This window comes from Falco punctatus (assembly GCF_963210335.1).
Source record: "Falco punctatus genome assembly, chromosome: 2".
In the NCBI taxonomy this organism is placed as follows: Eukaryota; Metazoa; Chordata; class Aves; order Falconiformes; family Falconidae; genus Falco; species Falco punctatus.
In genome coordinates, this window is record NC_137581.1 from 70,294,978 (window position 1) to 70,320,149 (window position 25,172).

General features: G+C 43.6%; 2 protein-coding genes and 1 long non-coding RNA gene across 9 annotated transcripts in view; 2 read left to right on the plus strand and 1 right to left on the minus strand.

Annotated features, from left to right (window-relative positions):
• TXNDC9 (thioredoxin domain containing 9) lies at positions 1-10,798 on the plus strand. 4 transcript variants are annotated; one of them, XM_080377346.1, is made up of 5 exons: positions 1-103; positions 2,185-2,401; positions 4,642-4,760; positions 6,665-6,919; positions 9,184-10,798. In XM_080377346.1, the coding sequence occupies exons 2-5, from the start codon at positions 2,213-2,215 to the stop codon at positions 9,299-9,301; spliced, it is 681 nt and encodes a 226-aa protein (XP_080233472.1). In that variant the 5' UTR covers positions 1-103; positions 2,185-2,212; the 3' UTR covers positions 9,302-10,798. The 4 variants fall into 4 exon arrangements, with proteins under 4 accessions (XP_080233472.1, XP_080233471.1, XP_080233469.1 ...); XM_080377345.1 differs by lacking the exon at positions 1-103 and adding an exon at positions 300-456; XM_080377343.1 differs by lacking the exon at positions 1-103 and adding an exon at positions 443-492.
• The window catches only part of LOC308059664, a 253,715-nt gene continuing 238,497 nt past the window's right edge, over positions 9,955-25,172 (minus strand). Inside the window, exon 2 of the long non-coding RNA XR_013926361.1 lies at positions 9,955-13,943. This is a non-coding gene — a long non-coding RNA (uncharacterized lncRNA). The remainder of the gene's footprint in view (positions 13,944-25,172) is intronic.
• Positions 12,331-24,156, plus strand: LOC308059654 (lysozyme g-like). Of its 4 annotated transcripts, none has more exons than XM_080377350.1 (6): positions 12,331-12,387; positions 20,333-20,407; positions 21,197-21,286; positions 22,383-22,579; positions 22,833-22,971; positions 24,022-24,156. In XM_080377350.1, exons 2-6 carry the CDS (start codon positions 20,365-20,367, stop codon positions 24,150-24,152), a joined length of 600 nt encoding a protein of 199 aa, XP_080233476.1. In that variant the 5' UTR covers positions 12,331-12,387; positions 20,333-20,364; the 3' UTR covers positions 24,153-24,156. The 4 variants fall into 4 exon arrangements, with proteins under 4 accessions (XP_080233476.1, XP_080233475.1, XP_080233474.1 ...); XM_080377349.1 differs by lacking the exon at positions 12,331-12,387 and adding an exon at positions 13,937-18,856; XM_080377348.1 differs by lacking the exon at positions 12,331-12,387 and having other exon boundaries at positions 13,937-20,407.

Consider the following 25,172-nt stretch of genomic DNA (forward strand, 5'->3'; position numbering starts at 1 on the left):
GGCTGCCAGGCCCCGCCCGGAGCAGCGCGGCGGCGGGAGGCCCGCGGCCCGAAGCGGAGCTGCGCCGCAGCCCGGCCGCGCCCGGCCGGCGGGTCGGGGAAAGGTGAAGCAAGGGCCGCGCACGGCGGGAGGAGCGCGGCTGCAGCGGGGCAGGACGGAGGCGGGCAGCGCGCCCGAGCAGCAGCAATCCCTAAGGGGCGGGGCTGCAGCGCGGAAGGGGAGAGGACCCCCACGCGCCCACCCCCCTGCCCGCCCGTGCGGCAACCACCCGGCGCCGCGCATGCGCGCTGGCCGCCGCGGGGACGCGCCCACCGACCCCGGCCAATGAACGCGCCGCGGAGCCCTGCGCGCGCACGCGGCAGCCGGCTCCGCCCCGCCGCGGCTCTCGCGAGACGTTGGTGGGGCGCGGCCGGCTTGCCAGGCGGGCGGGGCGGGCGGTGGCGCGGCAGCGGCGGGGTGAGTGCCGGTGGGGCGCGGCGCGGCCGGTACGAGGTGAGACCGTTCCTGCAGAGCTCGCCTGGAGCTGGCTGGGGGAGCGGGCGGGCTGGTGGCCGTTGTCTGTTAGCGGCCCCACAACGGCGCCTGCGCGGTGTGCCGCCTCCGCCCCGCAGCCGGCGGGCAGGCCCTCTGGGACCCTCCCGGGCGGAGCGGGACCGTACCGCGGCCTCGTCAGCGGGGCCGAGTCCCCCGGGAGCGAGCCTGGGGCGCAGGTGCCCCGCTACGTAGGAGGCGGTTGTTGGCACCCGGGCTTCGGTGGCGTGGGGAGCCGGGAGTCCTCTGGGGGTCTCCGGCTGTGGCGGGGACTGGCTGGGGTTGATTTCCCGTTTTCCTGCTTGCTTGGAGGACAGCCCTCCCTTTGCCTCGGCTGGGCAGGGGTCCCTCTGTCCCCTGAAGACCGAGTGGCCCTTGATCTGCGAGGTTCTCACGCCCTCTGGAAGTAGGGGGAAGGGGGGGTAGAAAACGGTGACTTTGTAGTCAGCAGCTTCGGGTAGCGGGACGCAGGGCAAGGTGCTGCAGGTCAGCGAGCGTGGCTGTGACACGAGGGGTGTGTGGCAGCGGGCTTTGCACTGCTGATGTCACATTACACTTGGAGTGCTGCCTTGGTCTTGGTACTTTGCCCATTGCTACTTAAAATGCTTTCTTGCCTCTGTATGCAAGGTGTTTACAAAGCCAATGGCACTGGCAGTGTGGCTGCTTTGAAATACAGCCAGGCATACCCTGAACCCCACGTACAGCACATTAGATCAGTAGCGTGCAGGCTGAGAATCTGATTAGGGTGATATCGCGCACTGTCCCTGTTTCAAAACTCACTCGTTACAGTGCTAGTTTTTTGTAATGTAAGTTTATTGGGGAGAACAATCAATTATGTTGCTCCAGCTCTTCCTGCACCCCAATCACAGTATTTTGTGCCTTTCAAAGTGTTTGGGCAGGGAGAATTTTACATAAAATTATTTTAGGTTTGTTTTTTTACACAGCAATTAAGTAGTGGTTTGTTGGGGTTTTTTAAATAATTTCGCTGGCCGCCATAGGGCAGTGTTTGCAATAGCAGTTTTCTGGTACTAACTTAAGCAGTGTATTGGCCTAAAGCATTTGCTCTTGAGTGCCTTGTCTTTCTTTTACCTGAGAAGAGTGTTAATTCAGATTTAAATGTAGTAATATCTGTCAAGTACTTAAAGTAATTGAATTTAAACTGCTGGCAGAAGCTTACATACTGGGTATTGCTTAGACTTGTTCTGAGACATCTTGTACCTCTTCCCAGCAGCTTGGAGCTTTCCATTGCATCTTCTAGTTGCATAATATTTATTAAAGGTATGCGGATCTGGCTCAGGATGAGTATTCCTTTGGAACTGGTGAATTTTACTTCATTTTTGAATGCACACTTTAATATCCCATTACAAGTCATTTCAAGTTTAAAATGACTTTACAAGTCATTTCAAGTTTCTGTGCACTTTCAACACCTACCTTTGGAGTTAAGAGAATAGGACTTGACTGGTATCTTTGTTGCCATCCGTGTTCATTGTGAAAGTATTCTCCAAGGGGGGCTGCAATACAGAAAAGACCTATCTACTGTTCTCTTTAAATAGCATAGCATTTTGTTTCTGTCCAGTGTGAACTGCAAGTAAAAGAGGTCAGGCTTTTAATTGTTTGTATAAATGTTAATTCTATGTCTCGCTATTTCCACAGCTCTGAAGAGCTCACTTTCTAGTTAAAGATGGCTGCCGATACCTCTGTTGAAATACTTCAAAAAGTTCTGGAGAATGAAATACTTCAGACTACCAAGGTTGTGGAAGAACATCTGGATGCTGAAATGCAGAAGCTAGACCAGATGGATGAAGATGAGTTGGAACGCCTTAAACAAAGGAGGCTTGAGGCACTAAAAAAGGCTCAGCAGCAGAAACAAGTAATTCCTGTAGTAGTATAAACTCCTGATGTGTACAGTGTAATAGACTTTTTGGAGACCCTAGGGAAATTGTCTATGTGAACTAAGTGTTATGGGGTGGTTTGTTGGTTTGTGGTTTTTTTTCTTCTTCCTCACCTTTCTGTACTTAGTAATTTTAAATTATCCAGGGAAGCAAGTGTCTGTCCATGTGTGCATGCTTTGTGTTTTTTAACAGGAGGAGAGAAGGACCTCTGTGATTGTTTACAATAAGAATAGGATAAAGAGTCTCATACAAAGATTTGAACATGTCCATATTCACTGAACATTGCTATCTGGAAGTATAAGCCTTGTAGACAACATAATCGTAAGCCTTTAGGCTCCTTAAGCTTCTGAATTCTGGAGATTGTTATTTATGGCATGTAAGTGATGCATGCTGTTCTCTTAAGCTATTTTGTAGAAGAACGATACAGGGTCTCTCCTTGTTCCTGGGGTGGAATCCTTTGTCCCACTCCAAACCCAATGAGATGTTGTCTTTGTGCAACTGCTCATTTCTTCTTGCAGGAAAGAAGTGCTGCTTTGGTCCCTGATACCTCATGCTAAATTGTGGTCTTTATGCTCCCCAAAAAGTCACTCTGAATGTAGTTCTCACCAAAATTTTGGTAACATATGGTGTGAGACCTGAATTATGAGTATGGAAGCCACAGGTTTCTTAGCTTGCTCCGTCTAAGCAAATGTAAACAAAGAAATAGACTGGGTTGGGGGGCAGACAACTGAGTCAAAAGGAGATGCTCTGTCTATGGTGGAACCCATAAAAGCTAATGTCATGCTTTGAGACAGGAATGTGGTGAAATGTCATGGCACGGTTAGCAACTTTGATTCTCTAAACACAGAAGTAGAGAAAGTGGCACACTATTTGCTTGTCTTCAGAAGTTCAGTTTATATTTGATTCTAGTGTTTTCCTTTTTCAGAAGTCATACTACTTGGATGTTCTTGGACGTGAACATGTGGTAGTTCTTATGTGAAAACTTGTTCATGTCTGTTGATCTCAAGTCAATCTTACGTGTTTTTCAAATGCAAATTTGAAGTAGGATGCTACTTAGTAAAAGGAGTATGCTGCCACACTATCCTGGAACAGGATTGGGCAGAGGGGAATTAATGCATACCCACTGTGAAGGATAAGTCAGTTCTTGATTTGCATCATAATGACTCCTTCATGTGCTTATACTTCTGTGCATTTTTGATCTGTACAATATTCAGGAAGTTTTTGTCCTATCCTAATGTAGCTTACAGAGTATTTTGGTTTGCTTGAAAATCTTTTTCTTTCTTTCCCCCCACCCCCACTCTGCTAAGACAAAACTGGAAGATCAAGAACAGGGATTTATCTAATTTCTGGCCCCACCCCACCAGAAACTAGTTTTTTGTCGAATTCTGTCATATTGCACTAGTTATAATCATTTAGCTTAGTCTGTACTGTTTTAATACACTACAATTAACTGTTAGTATTGTAGAAGCTGGGGTTTTATTTAAGTGCATTTGTTGAAAATCTAGACAATTAGCTGTTTCTAAACTGTATTTGCACATTTAATCAGGCAGGTTTTGAAGTTGCGAGTAAATTTTAGCTTGTGAAATTCAGTTTCTCTGTGCACTTTATGACTGATGGTATGCATCTGTTTTCTGGAAGCCTGGCTCATATTATGATACCTTCAGTGTATGTTTGATAGATAAATATCATCTCTTACAGGTGAGTTAATAGGGTTTTTTCTCCCCATTTTTTTCATAGAGGGAAAAAGTAGAAGAAATCTACTTTTTAACACATGTAATGACTTATATCAGTTTTAGACAAGAGTTCTTTGATTGTACAAAAACCTTTTAGAGAGCCCAAGCTGTCAATTAGCAGTTTTCAAATGCTGAGAATTTTCTGTTGTTGGTGTTCTCTTTGAACTAGTCTAGTCTTACTGAGAGGGTGCACTGCAGAAATTTATGCAGCTCTGTACAAGTTTTGTATTTCCAAATAAGGTAGCCTTACTGCTCAACCACCTGTCTGTTGTTGAGAAAGAGGCAACCCAAAAGTATTGTCTAGCCTAGTGGGATTTGTGTATTTTGAAAACTGAACTAAAGGGGAAGAAGTAATTTGTTCCTCCTTCTGTTAATGTGAAATGGGTTTCCACTACAGGCTCCCTCCTTAATTTTTCTTAAAAGCTCTAGAGCTTGCAGGACTAACAAACTCCATACTAATTATTTCCTTTTATGTTTTCCGCTAGGAGTGGCTTTCAAAAGGACATGGAGAATACAGAGAAATCCCAAGTGAGAGAGACTTTTTCCAAGAAGTCAAAGAAAGTAAAAACGTGATTTGCCATTTCTATAGAGATACAACGTTCAGGTATGGTAAATAAGCTGTGCTTAAGAAACCTTTTGTTTATAGATGCCTACAAAACCAGACATGTTCCTTTGTTCTTTCAAATCCCACAAGTAGGCATTTTTAGAACTATTCAAATTCCTTCATTTTCCAAATCTCGCTCCCTTCTCAAGGCATTTGATTTTTTAAAATATTTTTTTCCATTCTAGTTAATCTGAGCATGATTTGACAGCAATTAACACTCTGTTACATAGTTGATTAGAATATAAATGTGTAACTTTTTTGCCAATATTTGAGAGTGCTATCTTTTGTTATTGATTTAGGTTGAGGGAGCCAGGTCTGTGAATGTAGTGACCATGCAGGATCAGCATTTCAAAAAGATCACTTTAGCACTTTCATACAGAGATATTCTGGATGGTTCTGGCAAACAAAAATTAAAATATAAACAAAAACTTGTCTAGGCATCTTTACAGTTTAACCTTTTGCTTTGAAAGGATCTGTGGATACCGATTGCAGCTGCTTTCCCTTTATATCTGTGCCTTCGTGATTATGTGACTTTTTTAGGGTATGAGACATCTAGATCTGAGAATATGTCCTGAGTCAGAACAGAAGCCTAAAATAAGATCTCCCACTACCCTGGAAGAATTTCAGAAGTTGTGGGTTATCGGCTGTTCCCCAGTGGGTCTATCTCATTATCTTATGTTAAAATACAATTGCAAAGTAGAGTAGTTTGTTGAAGAGGCGGTTATCCTGGTTTTGGTTGATTGGGGTGTTTTTCCCCCAAGATGTTATCTTCCCTAGTTTATGGAATATAAATGGAGACAGCCTCAATGTGAGGAATTGGAAGAGGTCAATGCTGGATTATGCAGTGAGGTATCTGATCTTACATTTTCTAAGTTAAATGTTTAAGTTTCAGAAATATCTGAAGTGGTTGTATTTAGCTAGCTTTTCCTTAAAGAATCTGAAAGATTGTCGCTACAAATAAAGTAGCTCAGAACAGGTTTGGGTGGTTTAGTTCTTGTTTGTTGAACCAACAGAGTCTGTAGACTCAGATAGGAAAAAGAACTTTAGAGGAAGTTGTTGGCAAAATGTGTCATGCTGACAACCAGCTTGAAGCTAGTGTGTCGGGTTTACCAAGCACAGTATCGAGTTGCTTTCATCCTTGCCCACTCCAGCTTTTTGATCTGCTCGGCTCTCCTTGAGTTAAAGGATGGTCACATCACAGAGTTCATGCAGCTAAGCCAAACCTCTTAAAGACGACAATCCAGAAAGTTGAGATTGCAAGTGACAAGTCCACAAATCTTTGCCAGCTGACAAGTATTTTGAGCAGTTCATGTTACTGTCCCTCAGCTGAGAAACAATAATTGTATGTTCACTCTATTCCATTGCAACAGAAGAGTGAAGTTTTTTTGCCTGTAGTACTGCTGAAGCAGTCTGTGCAAACAACTTCTGGGTTTTTTTCCTGTACAGTGAGTTACTGAATCTCAGTTATGGAGGTAGTGACTGAAAAAAACAAACGCTGTAACATGTTGAGAGTACTTTTCTGTAGATGCGAAGATCGTTATACAGAAATTTTCCTAGCTGACAGGCAGTGAAGCTAGAGCAGGAACAACAGAAGCCAGAGGGAAGTTTCATCAATAAATGCCTCAAGAAATGAGAGAGGCTTTCAGGTGTATGTGGGAGTAATTAGAGAAATTGACGGTATGATTGTACAGTAAGGTGCTTCAGGCTGTTATTCTATTAGCCATTAGATCCAGCTACCTTTGAGACACAGTTTCTCTTGAAACAAAATTCTTAATTACAAAGGTCATATCTGAGGAGTTAACATGATAGAACTAGCTCTTTACTGTTCCTTTTAAACTTTCTCTAAAATATGTATTCTTCATCTTACTGATTCTAACACTGTATGTTTTGGGTTTTTCCTACAGGTGCCAAATAATGGACAAACATTTAACTGTATTGGCAAAAAAGCACATTGAGACAAAATTCTTGAAATTAAATGCTGAAAAATCTCCTTTCTTGTGTGAGAGACTGCGCATCAAAGTAATTCCCACTCTAGCACTAGTAAAAGACGGAAAAACACAAGACTATGTTGTGGGCTTTACTGATCTCGGTAATACTGATGATTTCACTACAGAGACCTTAGAATGGAGATTAGGCTGTGCAGATGTAATTAATTACAGGTAATTAATTGTTTTGTGATTGTTTTATTTTCAGATACAGTACAAGGAGAACACGCTTAGGAGAATCTGTAAAAGTTTGACTTTGGCTTATCAGTGTATGCTTAAGGCACGTGAGGGTTTAATACAGTTATTTAATCTGTGTACTTTGGCAAAGGAAGGAAGAGTATCTCTTTGTCAAAGTATTGAGACATTACGGTGAGCGTTGTGTTGTCCTTTTTGTACAGTAATAAAAATAAACAGTTCTTGTTGTGAGGCGTATAGAGTAGCTACGCTGCTTTGATATGGCCTCTCTGTGCATCTAATGTAATCCTTTCTAAATCAACTATAGAAGCTGTAGGTGCTTAGATGTCACAGTTGCAATGCAGTAAAGTTTGAGCATTTTTAATCCACTTCAGAGAAAACTCAGTTGCAGTTTAAGGATGACTTGCTGAGTCCATATTACATACATCACTATGGATTTTTTTTCAGTGAACAGTACAAAAAGTGAAAATAAGTTGCAGAAGTGCAAATAAACTATTTGTGTAGCACCATAAATCCCACATTTAAGACTACAGGACAGAAGGCAGTAGAAGGTAACTCTCATCACAATAGCCTAACTTTACAAGAAAATCATTTACCAGAACTTTCTGCTGCGCTTTCTAGCATGGCTAAAACATCACCTTTATCTTTTTAGGCTAATTTTGCTCTTTGTTTTGAATGTCTTTGGGGTTTGGTGGTTTTTTTTATTTTAAACTTCATTATCTGAATTTATTTCAATCTCTTAATTTCCAAATTTTGGCAAGAAGTATCGTTGTATCTTAAAGGCAAAGAAGCTGTTGAAACATCTGAAATTAAAATTTATAATTTAAAACAAGTGGTAATACCCACTTCCCATTTCAGTGAGAAGCAAATACGCAGAGGAGTCAAAGACAGTTTGGATATAAATTCTAGACAGCAACAGCCTTTCATGGGAAAAATCTTTCAGTGGAGTTGTACCAAGCTGCATTGAATTTGCTAAGTGTTAGTACGTTGGCCTACAGCGTAATTTTACTTCTTACTTTACTAGTACTGTGTGTTCCCCTCCCAGCTTCTTGTGGAGTGCAGGAGTTCTTTCATTCTTCGTTCATCTTGCCAGATCCTAAGTTTGGTACCCTGGCTTTGCAGAAGGAGCCACCATATCTGCACAGCCCAGGAGATCCATTCCAGGATACATCCATTTATGTACAAGCTTTGCATTTCCACACTGCCCTGAATGTAATGTCCTGCTCTCTGGAGTTCCTGAAAAGGAGATAGTCATCCTCAGAGCCTTGAAACAGTTCTTTTCCTTCAGCCTGCAGGATAGAAGATGATGAAAGGATGTACCGTATTTAGGGAAGGAATTGTTCAGGTCACATTGTTTGACCAAAATCAGTATTGAAGTGGTGTGTTGACTTATTCCTGACGTGTAATTAACTGGCAGTCACTGAACTGTACATTTAGGATCAATATTGGCAAAATGTTATTTATAAAGTGTTAATACCTACAGATTTCTAAACACCCTTCTATAGCTAATTTCAGAAGTTTCTAATTGCTTGTTCACTGAGGCAAACCACCTTCACAGGTCACATGAGTGAAAGCACACACACCCTTTTCTGAGCAAGGGGAGGGGATTCCTCTCCTTGCGCACCCCTGCTGTGGGAGGTATGGTTGCTCCAGCTTTGTGTGAACACCTGCTGTTCTCAACAACCCATGGACCTACATGGGTGCTGAGAAACCCCCTGCAGGGTCAGACATGCACATAGAGGCGTGAGTCCCTCGAGAGTGCAGCGCCTGATGGGGAAGCTGCACTGCCTGGCCTTTGCAGAGAAGTATAAGGTGACTTCTGGAAGTACAAAACCCAGTTTTGATGCATCTGTTTCTATTCCAAAGTCCCTGTTACAAAATTTTAGCTTCTTTTGTATTTCTGACTCCTTGTTGGTTTGGAAAAATCTCTGTAATTCACTGGTTACTGTTGAATCTGACAGATGGTTGTCTTTAGCGTGGTTAGTTTGCAGCAAAAGCCCTCTCAGACAGTGTTTCTCTAGAGCTCCACTCACAGATGCTGTTTACACTTGTACTCCTATCTTAACTACAGTTGTCCAGGATATGCTGTGCTAGGCAACACCGCAATGCTACTTAGAGTGGCTTTAGGGAGCAAGGGTTGTGTTCTTTTACAATGTTTTTCTGGAGAGATAGGTAGTTAGAGATGCTGCTTGTTGTCTGCACGAGTATGGCTTTAATCAACATGTCTTACTCTTTTCCTCTAGTGGAAACTTGATGGACCCACCTTTTCAAAGTCAAAAGAAATTTGGAACAAGCTTTATGAAGTTGGATAAGAAGACCATCAGAGGAAAGAAATATGATTCAGATTCTGATGATGACTAGAAGAACAGCTAAATGTATTTGTAAATCATCTTTTGTTTATGCTTGGTACATTTCTAAGAATGTTTTTTATAAAGCTTACTGCTTTTCATTACATCCGCACATAATGCGCATTTTTCTATACAGTTTTATACAACTGAGTCATAGCAGAAAAAAGCTTAAGTTTTCTTTTTCCTCTTTTGGAAGTCATTTGTAATTTAAAGATCTGAGTCCTTCTAACTAAATAACATGGCATATGATGAACTTTGTCTTGAGTATAAGTTTGTGAAGTGTTTTGAAGTAACTGTTAAAGCAACTGTACCAAGTCAGACCAAAGGTCTCTCTGGCCCAGCATCCAGTCTCAGTGGCCAAAAGCAGGTGCGCAAGGAAGAGTTATAACAGAGTGAGCAGATAGCAATGCTTTCCCGGCTTATACTTTAAGCAGTCTGTGGATTGGGGAACTCTGTATCTGAGAGCATTTGCTGGTTGAAATTGTGGAAGAATAATCTCTTTAAATCCTCATAGTATCCTAGCATCCAAATCTTATGGCAAGGAGTCCACAGTTTAACTGTGTTGTGTGAAGAGCTACTTCCTGTTGGTTTTCCTTGAATCTGACAGATCTGCTTTTTTTTCTAATTTTCTTTAGTAAAGGAGGTGATAAACAGTTTTTTAAAAGGTTTTTGCTATCACCTCCTCTTCCAGTTGTCTTTTTAAATTTATTACTACTTATAGTATCAGTTAAGCACCACAAAATTATTAGTAGAGGAATTGTGCATTTTAAAAAATTATTGCTTATCTTATGGTGCCATATTATGACATTGAATAACTTAACTACATTGCACTATAAGTTGTAAAAACAATTGTAATTTCCGCGAATTCTAAAATAAGATGGTCAAGAGAAATGCCCTTTTACCACATATGTACACTGCATGTTAAAGCTGATACAGCGGGTAATACACATAGCAACAAGGATATTGCAAACAGCCTTGGTCATGGGTTTGTGTAATTCTGTGGGTTTGAATGTGTGGATTTTATAGCAGATGCTTTGTACAAGAGAGTAGAATAGAATAGAGTATTTGGGAGAAACCTTGATCTGTTAAGTTTAGATATAGTGCTACATACTGTGTACTGTTCTTCAGTAATGGACAGAATTTTCAAGGGGGATCTTCCTTGGAACACGCTAAAATTTCTGGCTAGGTGAAGAGTTGATGAGTCTTCTTCTAGTTTTCAAAAACAAAAAAATAGTTTGCTTTGTGCTGAAGGACCCTTTTGAGGTAGTACTTTGAATCCAGTTGGTCCAGAAAGCAGTGAAGTGGGTCTAGTCAGTCTAGCTGCCTTGGGCCAGCCCAGCAATATATCTCTGTAAGTAAGTTTAAAAAATTATATTTTATTTCTGTTCATGTACATTGAAATAAAATTATTTTAATTCTAACATTGACGTTTGCATCCTTTTGAATAACGGGGTCTAGGTGCTGTGGGTTAATCAATTTTTCTTTTAATAAAGTCCATCAGAAAGTTGCATGTGCTGTTTCTGGATTTCTAGCAAACTACATACAGTTCAGTCTAGCATTACAACATCACTTTGAGAGGGCAATCAGCTTAAGATAGCTGCCTGTTGATCTACTAGAAGCATAAAGTAAGCTTGCTTTGAGTTGATCTCCTTTTTAATACACAAACTCTCTAAATGCGCTAGAAAATGTTTGTTGTTTTTGTGGGTTTTTTTCATACAGTTGCATGAAATTTGATTTAGGAAACCAATGTTCCAGCTATATTTTTAAGAATGGCTTAGCAAGACTTAATCTCTGAGTACTAGTTATGTTGAATAGGCTGTGGAAGTAGAAAATCATGTCTAAGGTAGTTGGCGTCCTGTGTGGAAACACATGTGGGCTTGTCAGGATTCCAGCATGGTGCGTTGTTCGAGGTTATTCAGTTCCGTGTGTGAATAGTCCCATTACAAACTCAATGCAAATCCTGGTCAGAGTCTGTGGTTTCGTGTAAGATGCTGATTTTTTTCTAGGTTAATCTTCAGTTGGACCTCTTCCTTCGTTTGGCTTGTAATATGGCCACACGTGCTCCAGTGCTGATCCAAGGAGTTTAAAGGAATGTGTGGTTTGGGTGAAAGGGGAAGTTGAGACACTTTGTGCTATAAGTTTAAATTTATTGTGAAGCAGCAGCCTCATAGATGAGTCTGCTTCAAGTCTCTGCTTTCATGTCTGCTTTCTGCATTTCCTGTCTTGAATATAGATTAAAAGCATCTTCAAACGGTCCTCTTGGTCTCCATTCCTGATATGCATATTACTTTGAGATGAACAATCCAAATCCAAGAATTTTATTTTGGATGAAAGTTAAAAATTCTCTTAAGAACTGGAAAATTCTTCTAATTTGAGTAGTGAGAAGCAAATTACTCTTCTGCAAGAGAGCTCAGTGCTTTTGCAGTGCAGATTAAATAATGAAGTGTCCACGGTAATAAGACCTGCGTCAGCAAGCTAGAAGTGTAAACGATACAGAGATCACCAGCTCAAACGTGTCAGGTGTGCAGGCTTGAAAAGCACAGAGCTTAACGTTGTCAACAGCGAATGAGTGGCAGTATGGCTGATAGATGAGAAGATTATGATGATGTGCAATATCTAGAAAGGATGCAGGTTGCATGCGATTAATTGCTTACAGCAGACAGACCGTATATATAAGGACATGACTTAATAAGGTTCCCGAGCCTAGACTAATCACAAAAAAATGGTACTTGGTCTGGCATGCATTAGCCATGAAAGGGTATTACACAATAAAGAGATGAGAAATGTTCATATATAGCTTTTGAAGTTATGGGGCTTATGCAGGAAGTCAGCATGTAACTTTAGTAATGATTAATGCTTAAGTCTGCTTGATGCTTGCATGAAGTAATCATTAAAGAAATGCATGCAGACAATAATAACCAAATAAGATACGTGTTCAGCTTTTAATGCTAGATTATGTGGACTTGACTGGGCACTCTGATCGCTGATTGATCCCATGTTATGCTTCTGACAGTCTGCTCAAGAAATCTACCTGGAAGTTAAGTGCTGAGTTGAGCTTTTGGATTTTGGAAGTGTGAAGAAGTCTGGTGCCTGAAAAAGGTGGGATAAGAAACAAACCCTGGAGAGGGCAACAACTGAGCAGCTGCTCTCTGATCCCATTAATAGGTTGGATTGTCTACAAGTGTAATTAGGGGTCATTGAGGGAGGCTGACTTGAAAGATGAATGGATGCCTTCGGTCCTTGGTTCCAAGTAATCCACATAGTGCTATTTCCTGTCTAGAAGTTCTAAAAGGAATACTTTGCTACAGAAATTTCTATAGAAAATTTGGGCTTTGAACAACAGTACAGTTTCTAAAACAAGCCCTTTGTCTTCCATGTAAGAGTAAAGCCGGTGTCCTCAACCCAGTGTGTGGGATGCAGTCATTTTGTCTCACATACAAAAAACCAAGCACAATCTGATGCAGAAATAATATGATTTCTGCACTCACTGCACACTCAGTAGCTGTGTATTCCATCTTTTTAATGGAAAGATCTGTCGATAGTGGGTTGATCTGTCTGTCTCTAGAACAGCAGGATACGATGATTTGAGAGTGAGGGTTACGCTCCAGAGTGTAAGGAAAGCTTTTAGGAATCAGAAGTGGAGGATGCTTGATGTTACAGTAGAGTATTTTAGAACATTTCTGAGGGGGATGTTGCCCCTGAGCCCCCTTTAAAGGATAAATAGGTAGATGGGTTCCACCACATTTGAGCAAATCACTGCTCTGAAGGTCTACTCTGATCTTTTGTTCTGGGATTGTGCTTTGGAGTCGAGCCTTCAGTGTTAAGCCTATCTAATATGATTGTGGTGATCCAAGACATTCCATCTCCCAGATGTTCCTTGTTATCTGTCCCCCTGCAGAGCAAGGGAATGTATGCCCATACCTTCTTCAGTTTAAGCTGATGCGTCAATCTGGCTGAAGTAGTACACAGGAGACCAGAGCATCGCCCAAAAAAACCTTGTTCAAATGTGATGGATTAATTTCAAGTGCATGCACACACTGCGAGATATTTAATGCTTGTTGGTGGAGAGTAGTTAAGAAAACTTGCTTTTAGAGATCCCATGAGGTGTGTATTCTAGGGCTATGGTTTTTTGTGTTAGCTATCACAGCCCTGGCTTGAGCTGCCTAAAATAAACCACCACTGATCCAAGAGACATGCAGCTGTGTCAGCTCAGTGTTCAATCTGTGTTAACATACTTCACCTTTTTGAACACAACCTGTTCAGACATCATCTGCCTGGTGGTATGATTTCAACATGTGACTCTTATAAAAAAGGTTTTAAAATTAACTTACCTGCTTCACCAACGATGCAGTTTGCAGTAACCATTGGCTTTTTCCCAAGATGACATTGTATGAAAGTTAGATGATTGTAATATACAAAGCCACATTCATTCCTTTCCTGATCTTCTTCCTCCTTGCTAATTATTTCTTTCATTAGTGAGCTGCCCTAGAAAAAAGTCTGAAATTGTTTCCTGTTTGGTTTCTAAAACGTTGACAGTCCTCAATGCTACGTATCATGAATTCCAAGCACACAGAAATGCTCTTTAATTGTTATCATAGAATCATAGAACGGTTGGGGTTGGAAAGGACCTTAAAGATCATCCAGTTCCAACTGCCCTGCCATGGGCAGGGGCACCTTCCACTAGACCAGGTTGCCCAGAGCCCCATCCAGCCTGGCCTTGAACACTGCCAGGGACAGGGCATCCACAGCTTCTCTGGGAAACCTGTGCCAGTGTCTCACCATCCTCACAGTGAAAATTTTCTTCCTCGTAGCTAATCTAAATCTTCCCTCTTTCAGTTTAAAGCCATTCCCCCTTGTCCTATCACTACGTGCCTTCATAAAAAGTCCCTCTCCAGCTTTCCTGTAGGCCCCCTTTGGGTACTGGAAGGCTGCTATAAGGTCTCCCTGAAGCCTTCTCTTCTCCAGGCTGAGCAACCCCAACTCTGAGCCTTGCTCTGTAGGAGAGGTGCTCCAACTGTTTGATCATCTTTGTGGCCCTCCTCTGGACCCACTCCAACAGGTCCATGTGTTTCTTGTACTGGGGGGCCCAGAGCTGGATGCAGCACTGCAGATCAGGTCTCATGCGAGCAGAGCAGAGGAGCAGAATCAAACCCCTCGACCTGCTGGCCGAGCGGCTTTTGACGCAGCTCAGGGTGCATTTGGCTTTCTGGGCTGCAGACGTACATTGCTGGGCCATGCTGAGCTTCTCATCAACCAACACCCCAAAGTCCTTCTTCTCAGGGCTGGCCTCGATCCGTTCTCTGCCCAGCCTGTGTTTGTGCTTGGGATTGCCCTGACCCACGTGCAGGACCCTCTCCTGGCATGAACTTCAAATGACATGCTTTAGGTGATAGATCTATCCTTAAGGTCAGATGTGAGCTGAGGTCTTGTAAGATCCAGTCCAGTGAGCTCTTTGCTATAACACCTTTCCTACAGTAAAATTGAAAGTCTCATTTTAAAGAACAGAGGAAAATACTTCTTTCTTCCCTCATAAACACATCTGGTCTTAGCTGGTTTACACGATGGCTGGAAGGGTGCTCTGTGCAGAGCAGGATTCACTTCAATGCCCACCCGCATTCTTCAGAAAGGCAAGATGAAGAGATTGGGGCCCTCAGCACCTGTTCACTTCTGAACACAGTGAAAACTGAGAGTCTTCTGTCTTACAAGATTGAAGACATTTGCAATCATTTCTTACATGTATACTAGATGTAGAAAATAAAATCTATGGAAATGTAATCGTTAAACTGGCTGTATCCCTTAAAAAGTTGGGAAAGACAGCTCTAGAGGGTTTGTTCGAGCTGATGCTGCAGATGCATCTTTACCTGGCCAGTTAGTGCATCCAACATGCGTCAGCTGCTGTGAGCAGCTTCCCTATGAAGCAATTATAAAGTGTGTGAGTACCTGGTGTTACCTATAATTACCTCCCAGACAAAAGGAACAACCTGAGAAATGCATCTGCCTGCCAATGTTATGAAACCAGAGTTCTTGTGAAGCTCACAACAGAGACAGTAATTATTATGGGTATTGTTCCAGGTACTTTTAGATAGTATTCTCACCACCCAGTGATATGTGATGCTATAACCTGCAACCGGAAGGAAAATAACATGTGCAATCCATAATGCTTTCCAAAATGATGCTCCATTGTGATCACATCTCCATTAAGTGGAATTAAAAAAAACCCAACAAACCTCACCCTGGTAGATCACTTGACATAAGGAAAAAAAAAATGAAGTAAATATCAGGAAAGAACTGGTGATATTGAACCTTGGTGTGCTTTAGATCTCATGTGTGCTCCTTTCTAGCTTATGTAAAACAAGTGGGAAATGCTATTCTGTCAGGCAGCATTTTTTTGTCCACTTTGTACTCCCTTTAGCTCATGTAACTAACAGCGTCAGCAAAAGGGGAAACTGTGTCTGTGGTCACTGACTGCAGCTTATTGCCAGGATGCCGCTATGAATACCAGGAAGCTTTCCTGCTTCATAAGTTTAAGAAGATGCAGACACCATTTGATAATTGAACGCCTCTTCTTTCCTCAACTTTCCACCCCATCTCTCCCAGCCACGTGCTGTGCTGACCAAAATCCAGCACAAGGAAAATATATATGTACTGGCATCCCTTATGTGTAAAAATTGCACAACAGCAAAAGGAGTTTAAAATTATAGGGTTGTTGGGTTTTTTTAAGTTATAACATATCGTTTTTCTTCAATATTAATTTAAAAATAACAACATATATCCATGGGTTTCATATATCTTCCCTATTAGCATGAAGGCTAGCAACTTGCTGTCCTTCTAAATGAGAGTCGCACAATATCATATGAATCTAAAAACCTATGTTTTCAAACAAAATACCAAGAATAATAAAGAAAAATATGACAAAAGGTATGTCAGTGTACAGGAGAAGGTAACGTTTTTCGGGGACGTCAGTCCAGTGCATTCCTGTATACATCATTATGAAGTCCAGCCATTTAGAAAGAGCTGCTTTAGTCATATAGACAAAGATACCTTCTAACTCATCCCCTCTCCAGCCTATCAAAAGTAGCATCGTATCACAGCTGTGTATGTCCCTTCTGTTGGGTTATGGGCTGTCAGAGGTAGACTTTATCTAACTCTTCTTCAGAATTAAATCTAGCATAAAAAAAGAAAAATTAAGCAGTACTAGTGACAGATGCAGCCTGCTTATTAGGCATTTCACCTGAATTTGGTGCTCTGGGTTTACAAGCCCACAAAGACCTTTGAGCAGCAGACCACGTTTTCTACCATCCTGCAGGTCCTCTTATGTGGTGGTGTCTTGGACAAGTGCACTGGCTTAGAGCCTTGCCCCGTTCCATGTACATGAGCACGACCTTGTTTCTGTAGAGTCTGCCTGCTTTTGGCATTCACTCTAAAAGGCAGTCGGCAAATTTTTTGAGGATGAAGAGGTTTTCACTAAGAAAAAGTCCCGTTCATGATGCTGCTGAAAAAATATCCTTTTATTTGGCCTTAAACTGAAAATTGTGTGAATACAAGGAATCTGTCTCAGGGACCTAAGACCATACAGTAGGACAGATAAAAATAATTGTACTTAAAACATAACATCCACCATTCCATGAGTAAACAAAAAGCAATGCAATGAAGAGCAGGCATTAAGAATTCATGTGACAGTACTGTGAAATGTAGAAAATCTGTGATTACATGCACAATAAACGAGAGAGAAAATACATAGCACTGACAAATGGTATTTAAACTCAAAACTTTATCTCAAGGACCGTCAGCAAGCGGCCAGTGCATTAGGAAAGAAATCTTACCTCGGGTCAGAGGCTACTTTGCAAAAGAAGGTCCCAAGTCCTCAGTTCAGTGACAGAGAACACTAGTTTATTATCACTAACGTGATACTCTTTTCATAAAAGGTGACTGCATGTTAAGACTAAATGCTTTTGATCTATTTGAGCAAACACATATCTCTCTAATACAGATTGTCTTGTTCTGTAGAAGGCGAATGAGTGTATCTACTAGGTCTGTTGCCAAGCTGTGCACTCGGAGCTTTTCCCAGCTCATTTCCCCCGGCTTTCCTCCCCTCCAGCATTTCTTCAGTCACTATAGCCTATTGAAAGGATTAAAACCACACTGTCCCTATGTCCTACCTGTTATTTCCAAAGATACCACATAGATTCTCTACCTTAAATTACGTCAAACATTACCTTTTACTATTTAAAATGTGAAACTCCAGTAAAAGAATTAAGTGATAGTCTAGTCTGAGATACCACAATAAGATATCAGGTTTGTACATGAAGAATGAATTACTAGCCTTGTCATCTTTGGGAAGATGTCTATTATTTCTGTGTTTCACCCAAATAAAGGTGGTTTATACTTAAGACTCACCTTAACTCATGTCCCAACCCTCCTGTAACAACAAGGCTAGGTTCTCCAGTGAAGAATCCCTCCTACATACTATCTCAGCATCTAAGTCCATGATTATTGGCGTTTATTGATTTTTACAGTGACAAGGCCCACTTGATGATTTCCTGTGCTTTACAGACTAATAACCATTGCTTGGTTTTGAACCCAGTAATTAGTATCTGGCTGAAACAGTGTTTCCTACCCTCCACATCTCAAGCCCAATGGAGAGCAATGGGAATAGATGGATTTGTGGATGTATTAAATAATGAAGAGAAAGCTATTGGAAAAACATCTTGCTTTTCTAGCCTCCATGCACATTGGACAGAGTCTCGGGAAGAGAAGAAAGTGGGGAAAGGGACTGAATTGAAGGCCACTGGCATCCCAGACTGTCTTTCCATCTCCAAGTGACTCAGATGTTTTAGATGCATGAAAAGTGGCTCAGCCACAAGGTGCAAGTCTTTAAGAAATTCTCTGCGTGCTCCCACTGGCTTCAGCTTCTGAGACACCAGTTCACCTTCTTCCTCATTTCAGCTGCAGCAACCTGCCTCCCCAAATCTGAAATTCAAACCCTGCTGCTGCTATCAAACTATTCAAGCCACCCTCCTGCATTAGGCTTGCTGTAAGCAACGAAGCAGTGAGGTGCTTTTCTTTAAGCATCATTTTCTTTTGGTCTTTTTAGAATTCATATAGAAGTATGATACTTAATTAAAAGCTTGCCAGGCTGAAATCATTGAGGAAACAAGACAAAAAATCCTCCCCAAAATGTGTCCAAACCGATCTCCGATGTAAAGCAAGGAGAGCACTGGACAGGGATCTGATATTTGCCTGGCCCCTGCCACTGATTCACTGCAATGCTTTCCGCGAGTCAGCCGTTGTGCATCAATGTGCTTATTGATGGAGGAAAAACAGAATTTATTGCCTTTCACAGAGTTGTCCTGAGTCTTACTAAGCACCGCTTGTGCAAATCTTTGGATGAAAGGAATCATAAGAGTTCTAAGCTCTTAATATATATTACTTATTGTACTTTAAAACAAATGTCATCACACTAGGTAGGAATTAACGTTCCAAAGGCCATAGGGTGGGTACCTTTTCATTCACATATATATAAAAGTCATCAAGTGACCTGCCTCACAGGAAGACTGACAGAAGACAGGTGAGTCTCAATTCACTCCTAGAATATTTATTTAGAGCCAGGAGCTTTGGGTTTGATTTGATATAGCCTTTTGTCAATACGGTGACTGCTATACTGTTTCTACCCAAGGCCTGCAATGATTTTTGTGATGGGAGGGGAAAAAAAAAAAGGCTGAAAACTTGAAACTCGATAAGCTGGCAATATTTCCTGCATGTGGAAACAGCTACAGCCTGTAGCTTTCGATAGGGCCCTGTATGGATTTGCCATGGAATTCATAGGTCAAGCTATATTGATCCAGGCTTGCAAATACTTGGTGTTAGTGTTAGAGCTCAGACCTGCTGCATGTACCCAGCTCTGGCCATGGGTGTTTGCTGGCCTGGATAAGCTCACTCAGGATGAGGGAATCTTTCCAATGACATCAGTGGACTATTTACATTTCTGCATCCATGCAGTCTGGTTTGCAGTAGAAATGCAGGCTAGGAAAAAGGTCATACATTATTAAAATCAATAAGGCATTTTCAAGTGTTAACAGCATTGTGTGACGATTGCCTACAAGACTCGTGGCATGTTTTGTGTTTGAAACCCTCGTGGGGAAAAAAACATTTGTAAGCTGTAAAAATTGCTCAGTTTAAATGCATTCACCAGCAAGGCAAGTATGGTCAATGTTTTTTGCAGTTGATAGCTATCATCTGATGACATTTCGGAATTTTATTAATTTGCACAACAGATGCATTTATTACTAAAGTGTTTATCTGCCACTATTGCATACAGAGATTAACACAACGGTATTATTTCTCCAGATAAATCTTGGAGTTGCCTTGCATGCTCTTAGCAGAGAATTAAGGGGCATATTGTTGATTTTTGAAAACATGTTTTTCCAAAAGCCAAGAAAAAATCCCATTGCTTTTTGAACAGAGAGACAAGGGATGTGTGCACTCTGTAGCACATTCAACTTCAAACATCTATATAATTAAAGCAAAAGTGCTGTATCTTCTCATTGTAAAGACATGCTATGGGTGTTCAGGAGGGGCCCCTGTGAGCAAGGCACTACGTGAGCAAGCAATCCAAAGGGACAGGGGCTAAAAAATTCCCTGCTGGCCCAGGCTGCCGATGGGGACCTCCCTGCTCCTGAGCTCCCCAGGCTTGGCCCTTCCCTCTTGACATGGTGGTGTAGTGACACAGAGATGGAAGAGACATTCTGCCGCAGGAGAAGCCTGTATCCTCCAGACAAGGGGGAAACAAGAAGCAGATGGGGCTCCCATCACTTGCTTCTCCTCCCATCACAACTCTCTGAAACTGGCAGCTGCATCCCATGCAGGAGGTGAGGCGGGGGACTGTGCTGTGGAGAGGGTGCCTCTGGTCCCCTACCCTTCTTCAGCTAACGCCATCCCATGTCTGGTGTCTTGGGGTGGGAGCTTTGGGCGTGCAAACCTTGCTAGAGGGCTGTTGAAAATCAGCACTGATTTATTCATGTTTTGCAAACTGCTGTGTTTCCAGGTCTCCTGAGGCAGCTGAGGAGAGCTGTCACCATGATCCCCACACTGCTCTTGCTGTGCCTTATGGCCCTTGCTGGTGAGCCAGGGTTTGGGTTTGGGTTGCTGTTGAGAGTGCCCCAGGAGCTGTTTGCAGAGGGACTGCAGAGAGGGGTGCAGTCAAGCCTGAGGTCCCCTCTCTGTGTGGTGTTGTCCTCAGCTGCTTGCCACCAATGCATATCCTTCAAACCAGCACATCTGGATTATGGGTCTGACACCAAAAGGGAGTCACAGACATACCTCCTCTTGATTTTCCCAGCTAACCTTATCTGATGCCTCTGCCTATTCAGAAATGGTCTCACAGATGTGGGAAGCTGTTTGACAGAGGCTACTCGTTCCTCAGTTACTGAGGAAGCAGGGTAATTTGTCCAGGCTGAGGCAAGCACTCTCCTGAATGAATTCCTCGCTAAATTACAGAGGGAGACAGGAAAAGCTCCCAGGCAGGGTGCTCAGGTACTGCCAGCCATCGCCCAAGGGGTCCTGGACGTTGGGAGGCGTTGAATGGGAAGAGCCTTCTGAAATAAATGCAGAGGCTGTGGTTCCCCTCTTCCCCACACCAGCCTTTAGACCTAACAGGGCAGATGCCTATTCACCTGAATTGTTGTTAGATTCATTCACTTCAACCTTTTCAACTAAAAAAGAACAAATTCCTGTTCTCTAGCTTTCTTTGATAACATTACTGATGGAGAGCAATGCCAACCACACACAAGGTGCTGTGGATTACAGGTCTGGATGAATCCCTCACGCTTGACTTGTATGCACTTGCAGCACGCTGTACAGCATTGCTCTGAGATCTTACGTGTTCAAACACCTCCATTTAATTTTCCAGCTCCATCCGTGAGCTACAGTTGCTATGGTGACATAAGTGCTCTTCAAGCGCCTCCAGTCTCCTGTACAGCCGTAAGAGCCTCAGACTGTGGTAGGTACCATTCATTGCTTGATTTGTCAACCTGTTTGTACCTGACAGAGTGATGCTTTGCCTTCTGTCTGCTATTGCCTAATTAAATGCAGAATAGCTATTCAATTAGCCAAAAGGGAGAAAGCAAAACCTGCTGGCAGAGAAAGCAAAAGCCACCTGGCAGGTACTGTGAAGCCTCCAGCCCTGGTGGGAAGTGAGAGGACAAACTTCAGGTTGCATAGTCAAGATCCTCAGCCTCTAAGCAAAGGGAAATTGCACAACTCCTTTTCAGTTAGAACAGCTTCTTCATCAGCCAGGACTTTAGTATCAGCATCTTCACAAAACCCCAGGGCCCGTCTGCTCAAAAGGGAGGATGCACAGAGCCAGGTCCTGAGTGCTGGCGTGTCAGCTGAGCTGGCCAGCGGTGACCTGCCAGAGACACAATGCGCAGGGGGAAGGTCCCAGGTGTGTAACCACCCTACCTCTGGGTGACCTGTTTTCAGTAATTCCTTCCTATTTGCCTCTTTCTTGCCCTGTGTTACTGTCCCTTGTAACCACACAGCTGACTACATTGAGTTCTTACTGCTGAGACATCCAGGGACTTAGCCACGTACCTCAGATGCAGGCACCTCCAGGACAGACACCAGACCGCTTGTGCCCAAGCATGGATCTGAACCTATTTGCTTGTTTCTGTTCCAAAACTACTTTAAAAAAACCCTGCCTTTCTATACACAAACTAACCACATAGCTGTTACTGCAGTTTGGCTGGTCAGTAGTAAAGCATCTCTGGATTTTTTCAAATGCAACTTGAAATTTCACTTTCCTGACTCCAGAGCCACATTTCCAGCGGTGTGGCAGCAGAAGAGAACCACAAATGCACAGTCCCACCTCCTGAGAAGCTGCCCTCTTCCCCTCGTCATCCTTGGGTGCTGGCACAGCGGCTCCCCGGCCACAGCCAGAGCCGATAGGGCTGTGCTGGCTCTTCAAGTGCCACTGCCCAACTCAGTGCAGCTGCGTTTTCTTCAAAACTTGAGTTACTCCTCTGATACACGTGCTCAAGGGGAAAGCGAGGGTTCCGGATGGAGGGTGTGTAAGGCTGCCTTTTCCTGTGCCACAGGACTTGCCACAATACGGAGGTCTGCTGAGGCAGACGTCATCCGCCTGAGGAGGTACGAGGTCCCAATTAAAAGAGTAGCCAGAAACCTGTGCTTGGACCCAGCGCTCATCGCTGCCCTCATCTCGCAGGAGAGCCGTGTTGGCCTGCTCCTGAACAACGGCTGGGACCAGGAACGGCAGAAGTACGGCTTGATGCAGGTACGTCAGGATGATAACTACGAGTAACAGAATGCTAATGTGGTGTATATCCCAGGGCCTTGCCTTAGCAAATGACTGTTCTGTGTTTGAGACAGAACTTCAGTGTGTTCCCTCCACATCAAAGGTCCTGCATGACGGCTGTCCTGAATAAGGTCACAACAGTGAATCACAGACTGGGACTCTGAAGAAGGGGGAAAGCTACAGTGGTTGTTATGTTCAGAGGGAAACCTATTTTCTTGGTTGACTTTTCTAGCTTGACGGGCAGCAATACCACCCTTTTGGATTGTGGGATAGTGAAGAACACATAAATCAGTGCTCAACTATCCTGGTTCTTGCAATTAATGAAGTACGGGCAAGGCATCCTACCTGGACCTGGGACCAGCAGCTGAGAGGTACGTGATGGGCTATGTACTAGAAAGGGATACGCTGAGTGATGGGAGTGCTGTGCATTTGTTGGTGTCGCTTTTAAGGGAAAAAGCGCATCAATCTGGCACATTTTACGGCCTCTCTTACCAAAACAAGCCCCAGAGTGTTCTAGTTTAAAAGAAGCAACCCTGAAAGAGCAGACCAAGACATCTGAATATAGATGCAGACTCTCAACCCAAAGCACTGTCTACAGGGCCACCGTGTTTCTGCCTGCAGAAGAAAGTCTGTGGTGGGATACCAAGCTCCTTGGCAGCTTTGCTGCGTAGGAAGCAGCAGGAAACCAGCCCAGACTGGGAGCTGCTGCAGTGGCATGGAGGCGCCCCATGCAGGGCTGGGCGAAGGTGCTAGGCACAGCCTCAGCAGGTTGCTCCTTGACTTCAGTGACAAATGCCCATGGAGGGACACTACACTGAGTGGCTGGGCCACTGCTGGTGAATGGCCAGATCCAAGACCTCCTTAAATTCCCTGGAAGAGGTTTTGTGCTCAGTGAATGTGAACAGGTCTCAAGTTATCCTCTTATCTGTTCATCTTACAAGTGAACTGGCTGGCAGGTGGATAGATCAGATAGAAACCAACCAAACAAAAGCCGCTGGGAAAGGCAGAAACTGAGGCACTGCAACACAACAGGCTTATTGTGGCAGGCTGTTAAGTTGTGACAAGGAAGCTTGGGATCCAGGTTTGCTTGTAGTCCGTGTTATTTGCATGCCAGTTCGTTCACCCTATGATATTTCATAATCTCCCATCCTTGCTCCGCCGCTGCCTTTTTAGATTACACCTTTTTCTGGGACCCGTATGCCATTCCCACCTGCACTTGGAGAGGGTCACGGGTTCCTTCGCTATAGAAATAAGGATTTTCCAAAATCAGTCACTTTTCAACAATAATGCAGAATTGGCCATTTCCCAAGCACTTGTGTAGGTTTGGTGACATGCATGGCCTTTTTGGCTAGGAATTTTTACATTTAAATCTCTATTTCTTACTTAGAAGACTGTAATGACTCCTTCTTAACTCTTCCCAGGGGGAATCTGCACCTACCGTGCAAAAATGGGCAACATCCAGGTCTACGAGGAAGACCCATGCAACAGGGACAACTACTATGTCAACAGCGTGATTAGGCGAGCCCAGTATTTCAAAAGACACGGGTTCTAGCTCAGAAACCTGCACCGCAACCAAGCCTCTCCTTCACACAAACTAGCCCAGCAGTGATCGTAGCACCCAGAGCAGTTCCTCGGGTCTCTTGGCAGGACCAGTGCTGGTGGCAATGGCAACGGCACCTTGCTTGCTCCAGCAAACACCAGCTCCCCACTTGCCGATGGGCAAGCTCGGCACTGCCTTCCAGGGGACCCACGGGGATGAGACACCACAAGCTCTGGGCCTTTGAGAGGCAGATGGGGACAGACCAGCAGTGTTCAAGTGTCGGGTGAGGAAGGTGCCTCTTCCTGGTCGCAGCTGAACCCAGGGCTGTTCGTGCATCCCCCAGGCGCGGGCATGGCAGCAGCTCTCCCTGGGCATTGGCTGTGCTCTTCCCACCTCCTCCATGCACCTCCTTCCCTTTCCCTGGCTGGTGGGGGGATGAAGCCCCAAGTTAAAGTCTTTCTACCCCCTGATTGTGCTGGCTACAGGGCAATGAAGAAACCTCTCACCAAGCCTTTGGTCTCTGCGCTAGCTGTGGATCCCTGCGGCCAGCTTTGTGGGGGACAATGCCAAACCTGCTTCTGTTAGTCTCCTGAGCCCTGGAGCCCATGGCCGTGATGGGGCTGGAGACCTCTGAAAAGCAGCCTCACACAGGGGAAATCCTCTATATGGGACATACTGCAAGTGCCACAGCAGGCATGCGAAACACCTTTCTGTTAGAGAGCAGCCCTCTGAGCAGGAGCTGGCCCCAACCATACCCACCCCAGCTGCTGTACCACAACAATGGTGTTAGTAAAAAAACCCCACAACCTTTCCTGCTTTAGCTTTGGCACCTTTATGCTGGGTTTCCTCCAAGTTTAAAAGCGATTCAGCATCTGTCCCTCTGCCAGGAATCCCAGCTTCTAATTAGCAGTGAATTAGCTCTGGGTTTATAAGCTCTGTTTGAAAGCGTTCTTCGATGTGGATGGGTCTGGGTGCAAATCTAGGTTTACTGAGAATAATACTGAGAATAAGAGAGAAAATAAAGATAAAAGT